The sequence below is a fragment of the Lissotriton helveticus genome, chromosome 7 (assembly GCF_964261635.1).
Source record: "Lissotriton helveticus chromosome 7, aLisHel1.1, whole genome shotgun sequence".
Classification (NCBI taxonomy): domain Eukaryota; kingdom Metazoa; phylum Chordata; class Amphibia; order Caudata; family Salamandridae; genus Lissotriton; species Lissotriton helveticus.
This window is the reverse complement of record NC_136068.1, coordinates 1304581574-1304599915: the sequence shown is the minus strand read 5'-3', so window position 1 is coordinate 1304599915 and position 18342 is coordinate 1304581574. Positions and strand designations below refer to the sequence as shown.

General features: G+C 43.4%; 1 protein-coding gene across 2 annotated transcripts in view; it reads left to right on the top strand.

Moving 5' to 3' along the window:
• The first annotated feature begins 6808 nt into the window (after positions 1–6808).
• PRPSAP1 (phosphoribosyl pyrophosphate synthetase associated protein 1) overlaps positions 6809–18342 on the top strand; it is a 302806-nt gene continuing 291272 nt past the window's right edge. The window contains exon 1 of one of the 2 annotated variants that reach the window (XM_078654587.1): positions 6809–7932. In XM_078654587.1, coding sequence (XP_078510713.1) covers positions 7754–7932 — 179 coding nt within the window. In that variant the 5' untranslated portion in view covers positions 6809–7753. The remainder of the gene's footprint in view (positions 7933–18342) is intronic. The other variant, XM_078654586.1, reaches the window with a different exon arrangement.

The window sequence follows — 18342 nt, the reverse complement described above, 5'->3', positions numbered from 1 at the left end:
CTTTATATAGTCCTTCTTCTAATGGGCGGGTGAGCGTACGAACAGATTTTAAAGAGGGTGTGCAATTAGCTGTGGCATCACACTTACCTGATAGAGAATATTTATGTGGGAAGGTAAACAGTTATAAAACCACTGTAAATGAGATTACTAAACAAACCTTATGCGTGGTAGAGAGTGTAACACCGTGCTTAATCCTAAATATGAATATTTGTACAGGGAGAGCACGAAGTGTAACAAACTTGATGATAAATAAGTAATGGTTCAAGACAAGATAATTAAACAATAGTTAACAAAAAACGAGTGATATAAGCAACAAGACTACTGTCAAAGTAATTGAAAAGGATGATTGGGTTATTGTTAAAAAACCCACAAAAGTATTTAAAGGTGAATCAAAGTACACTAGACCATATAAAGTCTTGAATGTCTCTGAGGGGTCTGTTTTTCTAGGCGACAAGGGTTTCTGGAGTAGAAGTGACGTGATCAAACTAAAAGCTAGACTTGGAGAAATAATAATGTCAAATAAAAAACACAATTTATGTAATGATGAACATGATGTTTGGGAATTTTCTGGAGAGAAGTGTAGAGGAGATATGTTTGAATCTAATACAGATGAGAATGAAGATCATTATACTTATGTGACACAACAAAATAGGGCGTTTCTTAATACCAACAACAGATTTGGTGTTTGCAATGATTGTAACAATTCTTATTTGTTCTTTGCTAATCGGCTCAGTGTATCAGATGAATATGAATCGTTAACATTGGATTCCAAAGAACGTAATTAAACAATTGGTACTGATTGTGTACAGCCTAATGACTTTAACAAATCTTGTAAAAATGTTGGAATGCCAAAACGTTATAAAGACTTTATTTTGTTTTAATTTTGTTTTTTGTTCTGTAAAGGAGGGAAATGTTGTACATTGATAGAATTACATGTTCTATTCTTGTTTTCTTTTGCGCTTCATTAATGCTCTGTTTTGCATACGTTTTACTTTATTGGATGTTCCCAATATTATGATGTAATTGTATGGAATGTTGTACTCGTATTTATACGACGTGTTGGAACCTTAGAGCCATTTGCTGATCCTTATTGTGCTTGGTACGGCACGTCCTGCAACCACCTGTGTGTGGGTCTGAAGATGCTATCTTGAAAATAAACATATTTTAATCACCTTGTGACTCCTGTCATAACAGCTCCCCCCAATGGTGATGGACCTCTCCACAATGGGAACACGGATGCTGGGTCAGGTGGAAGCGGCCGACACCCACCTCATGAGACCCCGCACCCAGTACGGAAGATTCAGAGGCCCCAAGGACTGACTGATTACAAGACATAGTCATCTTGTTTGGTACAGATGATGGCTTGGTTTATGTATTTGATCATTTTGTTTCATTCTATCTTTTTATTTCTCTCTCTCTCACTCGTAGGTGTGTTTCAGTTGTCAACAAATGGGGGAGATGCTGCAGTGAACGAATATAGCAGGGCACTAGGCTTCGCGCACACTGGTCACGGTACTGAACACCTGGAAATTGCATCTGGTCAGAAGGGGGCAGAGCAGGAAACCCCTATTAGGGGGACCACCTCACTTCATGAGCAGACACCAGGGGATGAGGAGAGATATAAGGACTGTCGGCATATATGCACCGAGGACCCGACTGATGTATCGCTCATCATGATACTTTGTTGTGGGTTCTGCTCATCGTGATGATGAGTCCTTGTGGAAGACGTGACCTCCAGCGAATTTGTAGATGATGTGGTTTGGCATGCGTTACACTGGCGCGTTGAATAAAATGACTGTGCATGTGCACATGGCGTCAGAGCCAGCACCCGTGAGTACAGATTAACACTACGATCAGTGTGCTCTGGTTATTGCAGCCTGCACACGCTGCATGCGGCAGAAAACAGTCTGTTAATGCTCCAGTGCTGGAAGCCCCATTAATGAGCATCCCGACACAACATTTGGCGACAATGGTGGTAACGAGGCCAAGTGGCTTACTGCGACAGCTGCGCACGTTCTCCTACGTGCGTGGTACTCGTGCCGCAAGAAGTGCCACCACCACCAGCTGTCTGTGAAAAGGAGGGGAAAGAGACGCAGAGCCGTCCGGTCTGACCGGTTGTGCATCCATCGTGCCCTGGCTGCGGATCTGGTGTGAGGTGCTGGGGTTTTGATCCAGTGGGGTACACAGCCAACTGTGAGTAGTAGCAAACTAGCATAATGTCCCCACGCCACCGCATTGCAGTTTGGCCACAGCAAGCAGTGTCCAGGAAGGTGCAACAGTGATGTTGGCGTGCACAACATGGCTCATATCCCTGCAATAGAGCCATTTGTGGTAGAGGGGGCCCCTTCTGCTGAAACCTGAGGTGGAAAAATGGGTAGTGCGTATGCACCTCTTCTTTGAAGCCACTAAATTTGAAGATGACCAGAAGAGTACCATGATATTACATCTTAGTGGGAAAGAGGTATACAAGATAGCCAAATGAGTGGCAGAGGCAGCGCCAAAGACTCACCTCACACTCATCACAGCCCTTAACGCCCACTTCGAGCCCATGGCGAATCAAGACTATGAACGATTTGTGTTCAGACAAGCGAGGCAACAACCCGAAGAATCGCTAGATGTATTCCATGTGCGCCCAAAGGAGCTGGCAAGTACCTGTGGCTTCCAAGATGAGATTGAGGAGATAAGGGGTAATCACTCAGGGGTAACTGTTCCTATGAGAAAAGAAGCAACCTGGTCTGGTAACTTGGATCAATGCAGTAGGGATGTCTCATTCTGTTGTGGTGGCGATTGGATATCGATGAAGGTGGGGGAATTCCTCCTTTTGGAAAAAGTGCCCTCACACACCCTTGGGGGTGTCATGCTTCATCATCGGGCGATTGCTCCTCGTGGGGGTGAAGGTGCTGTTGCTGGGGTGTAAGTCAGCAGAAGCTCTGGGCATAGTCACGTTTGCCTGCAGGATACACAGAGAAGGAGTGATTCAAATCCTGGAGATATTCCCGAAAGTATTCAGTGGCATTGGGTGCCTACGGGACAAACAGACACGTCTACACATTGATCCTTCGGTGCAACTAGTGGCCCTTCGACACAGGCGAGTCGCCTTTCACCTGAGACCCCTGGTAGAAAAAGAACTGTGCAAACTTGAAGAAGCAGGGATTATTGAAAAAGTGAAGGGTCCAATCCCCTGCGTATCCCCAATTGTGGTTGCGAGAAAGCCCAAACAGCTAGGGGAAGTAAGAATCTGCGTGGAGATGCGCATTCTCAATACTGAGATCAAGCAAGAAAGGCATCTAATACCGACCATTGATGACCTGATAGGGTAACTAAGTGCAGCCAGCTGGTTCTCAAAACTTGACCTTCAGGCTGGATATCACCAACTGGTCCTTGATGAACAGTCCAGGTACATCACAACATTGTCCACTTATGTCGGTTTGCGACGTTACAAGAGGTTGAGTTTTGGGATTTCAAGTGCAGCGGAGGTTTCCAAATTACCATCAAAGAACTTCTTGCTGACCTCACAGGAGTAGTCAATGTCAGTGATGATATTCTTGTCCACGCAAAGTCCATACCTGAACACAATAGTCGGCTGAGGCAGGTACTCCAATGGTTACAAGACTCCGGACTTAAGCTACACCGAGAGAAATGCGAATTCCTGAAACAGAAACTGCAGTTCTTTGGATATATATTTTCCGCAGAAGGAGTTGCTCCTGACCCTGAAAAGGTAAAGGACATCAAAGAGGCCCAGGCTCCCACCAATGTGACGTAAATGAGCGTTTTCCTGGGGATGGTGAACTACTGCGGTGGATTCATTAAGGACCTCTCCTCGCTGATCACGTCATTGAGAGAGCTGACCAAAGCATCTGTTCCATGGGTCTGGGGCACGTAACAAGAGACTGCATTCCAGGCTACCAAGGACGCACTGTCAAGCAACATCACTCTGAGATACTTCGTTCCTCGACAGCAGACTCAAGTTGCCATTGACACTAACCCAAAAGGATTAGGAGCGGTCCTCCTTCAACGGCAGAAGATGGTGTGTGGGCTCCAGTGGCCTTCGCGAGTTGATCATTAACTACCACCGAACAAAGATATTCACAAATAGAAAAAAAGGCGATTGCTGTGCATTGGGGTGCCGGCATTTTCATTTATATATTTATGGAAAACCGTTCCTGGTTACCACTGACCACAAGCCTCTTATCCCTTTGTTCACAGGGACTGCATCAAAGCCTCCCCCTCGCATAGAGAAATGGATGCTGCAGTTCCAGGAGTACGATTGCAAGATTGAATATCACCCCGGAACAGGCAATCCAGCGGATTATCTGTCTCGTCATCCCAGAGAAGCTATACTTAGTGAGGTGGAGGATGCAGAGGAAACTGAACAATATGTTTGTTACATAGCAGTCCGATCACGTCCGCAGCCCATATCTCTAGGAGAATTGTGCCAAGCAAACACCCAGGATGGTTGTCTTCAGATAGCATTGGAGGCCGTTAAAAACAACAAATGGGATGTTCTCAGACGTCATGGTGTAACATTCACTCCAGATGCCAGGAAAGTGATCGAAAGCCTGTATCACATGAGGCATGAACTGAGTGCTGATCCGAACTGGTGCTTACATCGAGGTTACAGACTGGTTATTCCAGCAACCCTGATGGACAGAGTGGTTGGGTTAGCCCATTGGGGCCAACAAGGAATGGCAAAAACTAAAGGCAGACTCAGAACAAAGGTCTGGTTCCCTCTCATGGTCGACAAAGTCGAGGAAGTGGTGAGGTCATGTCCATGGTGTCAAGCTTCTGGTGAACCGAATCCTCCAGCACCGATTGCGATGGAAAGGCGGCCTGAAGGCCCTTGGATGAGTTCAAGCATGGACTTTGGGAGCGTCCCCGATGGGAGACACTCCATGGTAGTAATAGATGATTACTCGAAATATCCTGAGGTTGAGGTGTTGTCGTCCCTGAGTGCAGGGGAGGTGATCCCGAAGCTGGAAAAAATAGGTTACCTGGTCCTGATTCAAGATCGACATCCTGGCAGCAAATTTAGGCTTCCTTTTGAAAAAGATCCTTGGTGCATTGTCCAAATTTGTGGCACGCAAGTCACAGTGAAAAGAGGCCGAGAACAGGTCACCAGAAATGTGTCAGCCTTCAAAAAGTGTCATGGACATGCTCAAGCTGATTTGGATGACCAAGATGGAGGTTCTCTTGATCATGGCTGGGAGGACTGTTCAGGAGGTGTATTTGAAGCACCGTGAGCTGGAGGTGTGGATTTATCTAAACGATTTCAGGATGTTGGCCGAGAGTTATCATGGACTACGGTGATCAATGAAGAAGGCAGTGAGTACCGAGAGATCCGCTCTCAATATAATCCGAGTAAGAACCATGAGCCATCCAGTAGACTACAGGACTTTCACTGTTAGAACTGCACCTGAGGGGGCTGATGTATGACATGCGGCTTTACAATGATGGACGTTTTGACGGTGTGATGATTTATTCAGAAGTAAAGTTTTCATTATGTTTGCACCTATTTTGGGGAGGAATGTTGTATCGCTCATCGCGATACTTTGTTGTGGGTTGTGCTCATCGTGATGATTAGTCCTGGCGGAAGCTGCGACCTCCCCCAAATACGTAGATAATGTGGTTTGGCCCGCGGGCACGTTGAATAAAATGACTGTGCGCGTGGCGTCAGAGCTGGCACACGCGAGTACAGATTAACACGACGATCAGTGTGCTCTGGTTATTGCGGCCTGCATGCTCTGGATAGGGCGGAAAACAGCCTGTTAATGCTCCAGTGCCGGAAGCCCCATTATTGAGCATCCCGACACAACACCGATCAATGAATGGAATAAAGAATAACCCCTACACAATTGCCTGTTCCAAGTGCTTCTTTCTGGAGTGGACGACATAAAGAATTATTTTGTGACTGCCTCTTCACAACTGCCTGTACAACCTATGGTTTTTAACCACTTTCTTCATAAAAAACTACTGCAAAATGCACTAATTGGCCTATTTATTGTTAATTTTCTTGGCAAGGCAACCCTTCTTAGCGGTTTCGGTTTGCCTCTGCAACAGCACCAGGAATTTGCATCTCGCCTGGTCCAAACACAATTAACTGTCGCTTGAGTACACCAATTCGTGTTGCAGGTGCTGTCAGTATGGACAATAGTATTCCTGTTCCCAGAAAAGGTGGAAAGTCTAGCTGCTGCCCATGCTGTTGTGTGCGGGTAACTTCTGTCCTACGTACACAAACCAGAACCATTTGCTGCGCCACTGTTCGGTTGTTTTGTTGAGCTACATTTTGTAAATTTGAATTTTATGGTTCTCAAAATGTCCTGCTACTTAACTCGTCATTAATAGTGGGCCTTTCGTCAGTCACCAGCAAGATTGGAAAACTCGTACTTCACGTATGTATGTATTCTTCGGAATCAATGTAGAGTTTTCAATCCGTAGTAGGAGTTATTCAGATGGCTGCAGGTTCTTTGGGATTATACATGTTCAGAGTTCTGGAATGTGTTTGTGTTCTAATTCTAACCTTTTTTGTTGCTGCTGCCTGAGTGGTAATAAATGTACTATGCATAATATTAGCCTCCGTGCCTTTATTAAAATCATGATTTTCTACTCATTACAAAATGTTGAAAATCTGCATTTACCCGCTCCTGATTTGAGAGAATATGCCTAGTTAGATGACTGAGGCATTAGTGCGATCCGGACCGAATTAGAACTTCGAAATTTCACCTCTCAATATGTAGAGGTGGTGTGGAATAACTCTTCTATGTCAATTCTTTCGGTCCGTTTCCGCGAGTGTCAAGCCTCGTTCTGAACTGTAAGATCTCCCTGTGGCGTAATGATTTGTCCTTGAGGCCGGGCTTGCTGATTGGTTGGTTGGAGACAGGGGTTTGTGAGGCTTTGTCAAGTTTTCGCTGCTAGTGAGAGGAGCAACACGAGAAAGCTACGACAAGAACCCGGATGTTGGAAACTGCGAGCCCTGCTAAGAGATCACCCGGATTGCGAGGTGCCCAAGTGCCCCACATTCCCCCAACGAAGGGAGAGCTTCTACAGAGAGTGTCTCAGCCTTCTTAAGGGAGAGGGAGAGCGTGTAGCCTCCCTCGGAGGAGGGATCTCTCGCCTTTGCTCGTTCTTTCTCCTTGTATCTCCCTTTGTACATGCCCCTCGATCGGTTGTTACCCCAGTGCTAAGTCCTACCTCTGACCGATCTTGTAGTTCACTAGGAATTCCTCCCTAACTCAAGTGCTCGCCTCGCCAAACTGCCTTTTCTGGTCTCCCTGCAATTCGTTCTGTAGTTTGTGTCCCTTAGAGCCCACTTTTCCCTCGCTCCATCGCGAGGTTCTGTTTACTCCTTTCCCCCCTCGCGGGATCTATACTTCCTCATAGACTCCACTTTCCCTAGGTCACAGCCACAGTTCTGAAACCATGTCTACCTCCGTAGGGGTGCATTCGCCCCTTACGTCGTCCAGTTGAGAAGGATTTTAATTAAAAAAAACTGTTTTCCTGCTCCTCCTCTGAAAGGTGTGCATTGCTCATAGCGTGTAAGCCTACCCACACCTATTCAAGCCAAGTATAGAGCGAAAAGCCCAAGCTAGCTCTGTACTCCAGAAGGGACACTTTACCTTTACGCCTCCACAAAAGGGGAGGGGGGTACCTTCCTCGACACCAACGTTTCCTTCTTGGGACACTTAGTTTGGGCTCATAGCGGTTGGCCAAAGCCTGTACACCTTTGGGTCCTGGGCGGAGCAGGGTACTTTCTTATATGTACAAGAGGATGCCCAGGAAGCTCCTGGCTCCTCACAAATCTCTTTCTTCTTCTCACTCGCGTGTCTGGAGAGGTTCAAACGATTACTCGGCCATGAACGCAGCAAGAGGAGGCTACCGGGTCTTCTCGGCGAACTCGACGGCTGCCTGTACCGAGCTGGCAAAGAGGATTACAGAGTAAGAGCGGCAACTCTTTACCCTTTAATGTCTTGTTTGGTGGCCTGCGATCCTAATGTACGTACGGGTGGAGTGAACTGTTCGTTTGTTTTTGTTTCCTTGCTTACTTTGACTACAATTTGGATGCTTTCCCCATTTATCTCCCCCTTTTTCCTACCCGAGGAGCTGTCCCAATTGTGGCTAGCTAAGACTGCTATTGCGTGAATACTCCACTATCTTCACATAGCCCGATTTGACCAATTTAGTAGGTTTGGCTTCTGCACATCTGTGGCAACACAACATCCCTGCAGATAGCATAGATCACACGTACACAGACATCATTACCCACAAGAGCAGTGGTGTACAAATATCGATGCATATACAGATTGTGATGCAGTTATTCATATACTCAGATTATCATAGCAGCACACACCAAGTACATGGACCAAACCCATACTGAGTGCACCACAGACTTGTATAAAGTAACACACAGGCAGCTAGATTTCGCACAAATCGCCTTAGAATTACAACCAAGAAAGGACTGGGCAGATGGCTGGAGGTTTCATCTACATTTAATCTTTTGCCTGCCTGTAGTGTAAATGCAGTTTAGGCTGGAATGTCTATGCCTGTTCAGTCCTGGGTCTATCACTGCTTGGATATTTGAGTACTTCAGCCCCCATGAATAGTGGAACTATAAGCAAGAGAAATCAACTATAGATACATAAGAGGATTGGAATATCACAGTTACTCTGTTTATTGCCCTGCCAGATTCTGCTAAGGCTTTCGTACCTTGAAGTATAACACCAAGTTATGGTGGCAAATCCGAGTATGACCCCATGACTACTAAAATGATGGTTGGCAAACATGAGCTTGTCTGAGGATTACTAAGTGATGAATGGAAGGTGTTATTAGTTCCTAAAGATTCCCAGGCAACGAGGCACACATTTGGACATGTACAGCTGATAGTTATTAAGCAATTGCCACAGTATTGGAAGCTAAATGTTTGCTCCTGGAAAGAAACCACCTAATGTGAGACAGTAGAGGAAAGGCTCAACTGGAACATTGGAACTTTTTTTCGTATGGACTGTGGAAATGTTCATTAGCACCACATATGGGATGCTGGAATTAGCCAATCGGAATATTTAGGATGTTGGCTCTAAACGCTGTTTGCATAAAACGTTGAGTGAGAGCGTGAAGCAGGCATGGCTTTGGATGTGAACGTTTAGGGGGAGGTTAAGGGAATGGATGCTTTTCTTTTTGTCCATATGCTGTCAGACATTAACAACTGTTAAATGCCTTTCCTCTTTATCTTGAGCCCATATTGGCATTAAAGTGTGGTCCACATGGCTTATTCACAGTCTTTCAGCAATAGTGGAGGAAAATAGTTAAGTACATTATTTCAAAAAGCCGGGAAAGAATGTAACTGAAAGTGCAAGAGTATAAGTTGAGCACATAGTCTGTGTCCCATGAATAGATGGAAAATGGGAGGTTAGTTTAATATTATAAAGACATGTTGTTACAAAAGTACAGAGCAAGCAAAGGTGAATCAGAGGGCCATATAGGGCCTGTGTTTTATAAGTAATCAGAAAAAGGGTAAATTAGGTAGTACTTACAATCTTTATCCTGTCACATCCTATATTTCTATGAGTATTTTTTCATTATGACAGGGCCTTGGAAGGGCTTTCTGTTTCTCTTGTAGAAATAAATATGATTAGAAAATGGAGCGATTGACTGAATGCATAATTGATGCTAAGTAGATTCAAACTTCTTACTGTTTATCCACTCCTATTGATGGTATCACATTAGAATAGAAAGCACTGGCGTGTCAATACCTATTAAGTCCATAGCCTGTTCTTGGCGAAACCACTTCTCTTCTGCTTTGTATAGGACAGTGGTTTTGTTCCTGCATCATACTAGGGCTAACATGTACCTCCCTGGACTGGAAACAAGCATCCTAGGACCCGTACAGGCTTTCAGCCCTCATCATCCACGATAGCTTGACTCCAGTGGCATGGAGAGGTCTAAACTGGGGTGGCATGGTGAGCAAAATAATGATGGATTTAACCTAGATCTTTTGACTGGGGGTGAATGTTTTGATTTGTTCTGCATTCCGTCCATCAATTGTGTGTCTTTTGCTTTCTCGCCCTAAGTGCGTCAGGTATGCCCAGACCTGGGACCTGGGCTTACTGTGCCACTGGAATCAAGCTATTCTGGCTGAAGAGGGGTGAAACCCCGAAACCAGTCCTAGGATGCTTGTTTCCGGTCCAGGGAGGACCTGGCTTGGCAGTTCGGGCTGGACTGTTCCCATGAGGCACAGGGTCAAGACTGATTTGCATATGGCCAGGTCTAAACTGGGGTGGCTTGCTGAGCAAAAGAATGATGGATTTAACCCAGATCTCTTGACTGGGGGTGAATGTTTTGATTTGTACTGCATTCCGTCCATTAATTGTGTGTCTTTTGCTTAATGCTGATCCAGGCATGAGCTCATGGAACTTTTGCATTTTCATGTGAAGGTTCCACGCAGAATAGATGTTTGAATCTGGCAGTTGAAGGCTGAATGTTGTGCCACCAGCAGTTCGCAGTACTATCTGGAATAAACAACCTTTTGAAGACTTACTTCACACGTTACTCATCTTTGGAGTATGACACTTTTCTTGGCGACGAGCAATTGGCGGGCTTCTGACATGGACCCACTAATCTAGTAGGAAGAAGATTGCGTCAAAGTGACACCTTTGAGGCACCGCGTACCCCAAAGTATCGAGTGGGTGATTTTTGATGGTGCGGCACACAGAAAACACAGGCACACTTGAGGACAACGCCAGCATTTTAATAGGTTTATTTAGAAGGAGATGAAAGGGTGAGATGCGAAGCCTGAAGCCGTGGATTGCATATGTTTTCTTTGGAATGCAGCATGGGTATCGACTGATACAGGCAGCAGAGGGTCAGTGTGTGTGAAACGCATATGTATGCATTGGAACGCTGCATGATTGCAGACCACAAAGACGTTGAACTGCCAGTTTGAAACTGCTTGAGTGATTTCATATCTGTGCACTAGCTGAGGCCGTGGATCTAAGCAGCATTCACGTAGGTTGGCCATTTTGAGAAAGTCACCTATATTCAAGTTTCCAGCTACATTAAAGCAAACTGTACAGCAGACTTTGGCGAAAGAGTAGGATCGTTGATACGCACATCTCTTTTTAAACGGAAGCGTGTCATGTAATGCTAATGTGTGAAGGACGTCCGCGACAACAGAAGGCTTGTTGACTCGCTGATGTGCACATATATTTAATTTTTGTCTTTCAAATTTGACGTCAATGCTCACAGCTTTCAAAAAGAAAGCGCATAGCAGACAGGTACTTACTCACATTTGTATTAATTTATAACGCTGATGTGCACATCATTTAGTAAGGAGGAGCGCATTATCTTGCGGATGCACACAGAATCAATTATGACACAAAGTATGGAGGATTAGTTACTGAACCTTTGTCAGCAGAGTAGACAGTGTCTGGTGTTCAGTTTTCACCAAGCCACAGTGTGTGAAGCTGGTTAAATGTATATATATTTATAGAAACTAGATTCATATTGTACAAAGTCATCATCCTAAATGTATTTTGGTAACCAAATGGTAATGGAAATAGTAGTTTAAGTTAAATAGTTATGTGCTTAAATATGTCAAAGTTAAAGTATAAGGTGTGGTATATGTGACGCCATTGATATTGTTTTAAAAAGAAAAATGCGAGGTATTAAACAGTACTTGTGTATATTTTTAACCTTAAATTTTAAAGGATATTGTCAGACTACTGTGGAAATTGTAAGCGGGGTGTCCTCAATTTTTATTTTTTATTTTAAATTATGTTGAGGAATCCCATCATGGGGGAGGCGGGGCTCATGAGGGTAACCTAGGTGCCACTATGACCAAAAGAAGTGTAAGATTGATTTTCTGGTGGCCGGCTATGGATTGAGAGATTGAACAAGTGGTCAAAGAATGTGTGATTTGTTAGAGTTGTGATGAGTCCATGAAATGAAGGACCCCTCCCCCCACACACCCAGCTGTGTCCCATTGAATTAAGCATCTTAGGAGTTCATTGTACCATCCCCAAACGAATGGACTCGTTGAGAGAATGAACAAAGTGGTGGGGGAGTGGGGTATTGCCAATTAGTGTATTGTGGCAAATACGTTGAAAAGTATGCTATGGTTTTATCTCGCCCCTTCTCATGTTGCAACAGGAGTTCCACCGTTTGAATTGTTACGAGGGAGAATGGCTACTTCTTTTTTTGTCCAGCATGGATGAATAAGTGTGTGAAGATTAGTCAGAATAACTTGTCAGATGATACTGTAAGGGTAAGAGTTAAAGAAAATGCAACAAAAACAGAAGAAATACTTTGATAGAAACAGGGTCAAGAAACCAGACTTCAAAGTGGGAGAGGTGGTTTGTGTGTATAAACCATTTCATATAACGAAAGGGGGAACCACGTTTGGCGTTCCAGTAAAGTTTGTGAAGGTGAAAGGAAATAGTGTGAAAGGGAAGGTGGACATTTGTGGAGCAATATAAGTGTGGTGAAAGTGAATAACAGAGGGAAGGAATTGGACGACAACTGAAGAGATTTTATGATCGCGGACTCAAGTACGTTAAAGCCTATATTGGATGCAGGTACTCCAAGCCAAAATTCCATGAAGTGAAATCGGACCAAGCACTCACTGTGGGGTGTATTGGGTGAGTGAGGCATTTGAATACTTGAAATTGGCTCACCACTCTGTTTTCACTAAATCTGGGCCCATGATCATTATTTTGCTATTAGTTGATAGCATGCAATTAGTAAGCACTTTCCGATCAAAAGCATGTCTAAATGAGTGAAGTTAGCGCTCTTCCACCCTTCAGTCCCTACCTCCCCCCCGGGGGCAGGGGGTAGCGTCCCTTGGATGCACTGCTGATTACCCAATGGCTATCAAGTGGGTCGCGTCTAGAGAACACTTATCTTCGTGTAAGCCGGATTTATATATTTTTTAGAAATTCATGGGCACTAGGGGCACATACAGCAAGTTCAATTATCACCTCTCCCCAACCGGCAATGTAGGCTTTGCAGTATTGCACTAGCCTAACACTTCCTACATGAATTTAGATGGGCACAATTACGTGCCGGTCAGATTATTTCTTTAACTTTTTACGCTTCACTTCCTTTCCCAGTTTTTCCGGTCTACTTTAATTGAAGGTGGGTCTACTATGTATGAGCATGCCTTCATACTTTTACTTTTATCCATTTCACTTTGCATTTGCTTATTTTGCACATACTCTGCGGCATCTACAGTTGGAGGAACAATCTTAATTTCGTCAACTATGATATCGAGAGCACATGTACTAATTGCGGACGTGACCACATGTATAGGGCATGTTTTAATAACCGCCCCAATGTAATTTACATCACTGGGCACTGAAAGTCTGGTGATGGACACATGATCATAACTACAGCCTATTTTCTTACTTCACTTTACCTTTTCTTTCAGAAATACATACCCCTGATGAAGGGCTAAACCAGGCCAAATGCAATGGGATGATTAACAATACACTTGATTTGTCTCATCAATGTATTTTGTGGAAATGTGATTCGCATTTGAAACCCCAATATTCTTGAATGAAGAAATTCTCGAACAAACAATCCTTGAAAGAATAAATTACTAAACCAAAGGAATCTTATACAACTTGATGTTATATACTCAGAAGAAACTGAACACCATTGGGTACTCGGCAGCGCATCCATGGGACGCTACCCTCTGGGTTCGGGGGGAAGAGTACTATCTTCACTCAGAGTGAGGAATTTACCTGCGAAGTTTAGGGATTGTGCTTAATGTAGAAGTCTTTATTTGTTTTAGTGTATCATCTTTTGGTTAGATTCAGTGCGACATATGGGTGATTTATGTGTTTCTATTTTGTTTTTTATTTCTGTTTTATGTTAGGCTGTTACGAGTATTGCATAGGTTTACATTTATTTCAATGTTCAATTTTTCGATTGGGGCATTAATCTATTATATTTATTTGTTACTATTTTTCTATAAACTGTGATCAAATGTTTATATTTGAGATTGAGTAGTGTATTTTTGTAAAAGGAAATAGCCATGTAGTGACTCATGTATTAATGCTGATCCAGGCGTGAGATTGTGGAACCTTGTAGCTGTTATGTGAAGGTTCCATGCAGTATACTTCTTTGAATCTGGCAGTTGAAGGCTGACTGCTGTGCCACTAGCAGCTTGCGGTACAATCTGGAATAAACAGTCATTTAAGACTTACTTCACGTGTTCCTTATCTTCGGAGTACAACACTACAAAAGGCAGAAAACACTGATTTGTACTAGGAACACGAGGCCTGCTTCACTAAGCAATTTGAGCCTTAAGTTATACTTATACACATACATGGCTTGATTTATGAGTAAAAGGAATTCACAAAACGTGCATTTGCAGTTGGTGAATCATTTTACTCATGTCCAATATCAAACCATGATCCTGTACTTTGGCACATGAGAAAATCCCACCCATGGGATGGAGAGTGGTAGTTCTAAAGCGTAGTTTGCTTTGGAAGAACGTGAACACCTACAACCAGGTGAGCTTGTGAATGCTCACAAACTCCTCACCTCCTGGAAATAGTCAAGATTTAATCCGGTCAAGGGCGGGAGTAAATATCTTTCAGTGGTGGGAAGAGGAAGTAAACGCCTCCTAATACACGGAGTTGTAGGTAAAGGGTTTACTCTGCTGGAGAAAGATATTTTCCCAGTGATTGAATGAATGATGCCATTGTACAAAGGTTATGGCATTTGAATAGGCCTAATAGTAGATCAGGTATGATTATGCCAGCGGAAATGCCAACACGGATGTGTAGTCAGGAATTCTCAAAACATTTCCTGAATATGCATGTAAACTACAGCTTTAGATATGTAGCATCGAAATTCAAAAGTCATAAATTTGTACTCCGGCAATCTTGTAGACCGGCAGGTGCTGTTTAAGACACTCTTTTGTGGATCATGGACATTATTTTTACCACATGTGAGTAGATCTATCACTCCCTGTTGTGCACTGCAGTTTACATGTGTTGATTTACCAAATGGTTTTCTACATTAATCGTTAACTTGGTGTTTACTATTTGTACAAAGTCACAGATTTGGATTTTTTGGCTGCTTTTAAAGTAATTGATATTTTTGACATTTTGCCACTTCGCATCACATCGCTTGGCTATTTCTTTGGGCTAAACGAAAGAAATTGTAATATCCCTGAACACTCTTTTTCTGCAAAACGATAATGACATTTATCTCTTTAGTGCATTTTATTGTTTTTTTGCAATTTAATTGTTGATTATCATTTTTTTAAGGTACGTTTTTGTTTGCATGGTTTCAGTTCCCCACTGAAAAATCTTTAGTTAAAAAAAGTCCTTTATCTCTATGCCCACAAAAGGAGGTTCCCTTTGAATGCAGTGAGTTTCATTCATTTATAAAAACCTAAATTATATGTACTCTCTGATCACCCACAATCACTTCTGTGCCGCCCCCTTCCCTTTCATTTGCACACATTGCTGGAACCATGCAAACTTTCAGTTTGTAGGGGCAACAACCTTTACTACCGACAGTTACCACGGAATACTTTTACCATGCATCCATTGCAACGAAAATGTAAGTATTTCGCAGGCAAATGTGTGAGTATATGTATGTATACGGTACCGGTGCCTGCGAGGGTGGCAGCCACCGTCTTAAATAATATCCTTCTATGTATTCCTTGAAACTCCAAGAATCGATACTGCAGCACACCTCCAGATAGCATAAAAATGTTTATTTATGCACAAAGATGACACGTTTCGGCAAAAGCCTTTTTTGAGTCGCAAAATGCTGTTGCCGAAAAGTGTTGTTTTATGCATTGCAGATATGCAGTTATATTTCAAGATATTTGCGAGCTACCTGAAACCATCTGACTCGTTTCAGATGTCTTGCAGCCTTGCTCACAGATAGTGAGGCACCATTTTGCGATTGTATTTACAGAGCGTAACGTGTGATCTCATCATGGCCAGTGGAAACAGGCTTTACAACAAAGCTCATGGTACAATGGTAATTTGTTTATTCAATGTAAACAATGAATTTGAACATATTTCTTTAAATTAAACATACAATCAATTTCATTTTAGTTTATTTATTATACGGGACATATTAGTGTAGAATAACATGGTTTGTGCATTGTTTTCAAAGTGCTCAAATTATCGAGCCCAAGTGGGCACATTCAAATCACATAGTCTGTCGATGCTGCAAATGGTTCAAATATAAATTTGAATTTGGAGAGAAGAAAGTGCACAATTTGCCAACTTATTGATTAAATCAATTCCTCAGAATTAACAACAAAGCAAAAGAAAGTATACTAAGCAAACAGCCCTAGTCGGCACAATATTATTCAAGCACCAACTTGGACCCCTTTGAAGAATTGAACAACTGGTATGGGCTTAATACCATTCTGCATATACATATTGCAGGACCTATACATTGAATTGAAGGACACAAAACAACCAATATTGTAATTAACTATTGCAGTGCATATGGGCAAATGCATCCACTACTTATTGCTGATTGTCCTGTAAACAATGACTATTGTACCATGCCAAATCTTTTTTTAGGAACAAAACGTGAATACCCTACACCCATGTCAACTAAAAGTAAAAAAAAAGAGGAAAAGCTTCTGTGTTCCCTGATACAGAATTAGCTAGAGATGTGTGTATAGATCTTACTCCATATTCATACCACCTGGAGTCTTTTTTTTTTTTAACTCTTTTTTTATTAAGTCAGCTGATATAGCGTTTGTAAGCAGTGCAAAGCAATGCAAACATAATGCAAGCAGGTGACTACCATATAGTAATTCTAAAATAAGAAAATAAACCATTTCAGACCGTGAACGTCCGCCCCAAACATTGTAACATACTGTAAGTCCACATGAGGTCGCACACTGCTCGTCCCATCAGCGTGTGACCCGGGAGCATGATGGTCGATTTAGTCAGGTATCAGCGGGTGCGCTTTTACCCGGGTCTTGAATCTTCAAGGTATTCACTTGGTGTGCTTGCCATCCCTGGACACGTGTTTCACGTTCATTAACGCTCATCAGCAGGGATTAGGCGTGTGCACGGGGTTGCTGCATGGGCTGCCGAAAGTGTTCATAGGTCCAGATACCTTTTAAGGCGCGCAGATGCGTTATCTCGAGGTCGTCACCTCACACCGGCTCAAGGGAGCCTGTATAAATAGTAAGTCCACATGAGGTCGCACACTGCTCGTCCCATCAGCGTGTGACCCCGGAGCATGATGGTCGATGTAGTCAGGTATCAGCGGGTGCGCTTTTACCCGGGTCTTGAATCTTCATACTGTGTCGAATACTGTAAAACAAAACCCCGGTTATGCCCTGCACGCCCATGGATATGTCCCAAGTCCATCGAAACTGCCACGTGGCCCCATGATACATCTCTATATGGTTTCAACGTCCGCAGGATGCAGGGGAGGTGGCTCTAGTAGAAGGCCCCTAAAATCTGTCCACCGTTTCCATTTTTTATAATGTTTCAGAGGGCACCCTCTCGCCTCAAAAATAGGTTGCTCCTTGCCCATACACCAGTCGAGACCAGCTCTCCAAGCGCTCCATTTGGGTGGAGAGGGATCCTTTCAAGCTATCACAATATCCCTTTTAGCTAGGGTGAGGCCCAAGAACAGTAGATGCCTTCTGTATATATTACCCCAATCTCATCTGTGATATGCAAAAGAACAAGCCTAGGAGAATGAGGTACAACCCACCCTAAGCCCTCATATAAATTTGTAAAGGGTATTTATAAAGCGCTAACTGCCACTCTCAAAGGAGCATCCTGGCGCTGCGGGGCATCTGAGACAACAGACCGTGAGAGTTAGATAGCGTCCATTACATATGCATCAGAAAGATTGAAAATCCAAGTTTTTAATTGTTTCCTAAAAGAACTCTCAGAATTGAGAAGTCTGAGTTCTATGGGCATGGCATTCCAGGCTTTGGTGGCCAAGACCGTGAGGGATTCCCCCCCCCCCTTGGTTTTGTAGCGAAACCTGGACATGGTAATCAGGTTGCCACCTGCTGATCTCAAGACTCTGGATGGCTTGTAACAAGTAAATCTTCTTGAGAGATACCTAGGGCCAAAGTTGTTGAAGGTTCGAAATGTAGTTAAAAGGATTGTAAACAAAATCCTTTTGTGCAAGGGTAACCAATGCAGAGTCTTTAGGGCCGTGGATGCAGAGGACGTTCTGGGTAATTTAAGCAAAAGTCTTGCCGCTGCATGTTGTACACTCTGTAGCTTTTTCAGAGTGGCCTTTTTAACCCCTGCCATAAGACCGTTACAGTAGTCCAAACGGGAAAGTATGAGGGCCACTGCAACCGCCTTTCTAGAATCGATAGGAAGGAAATCA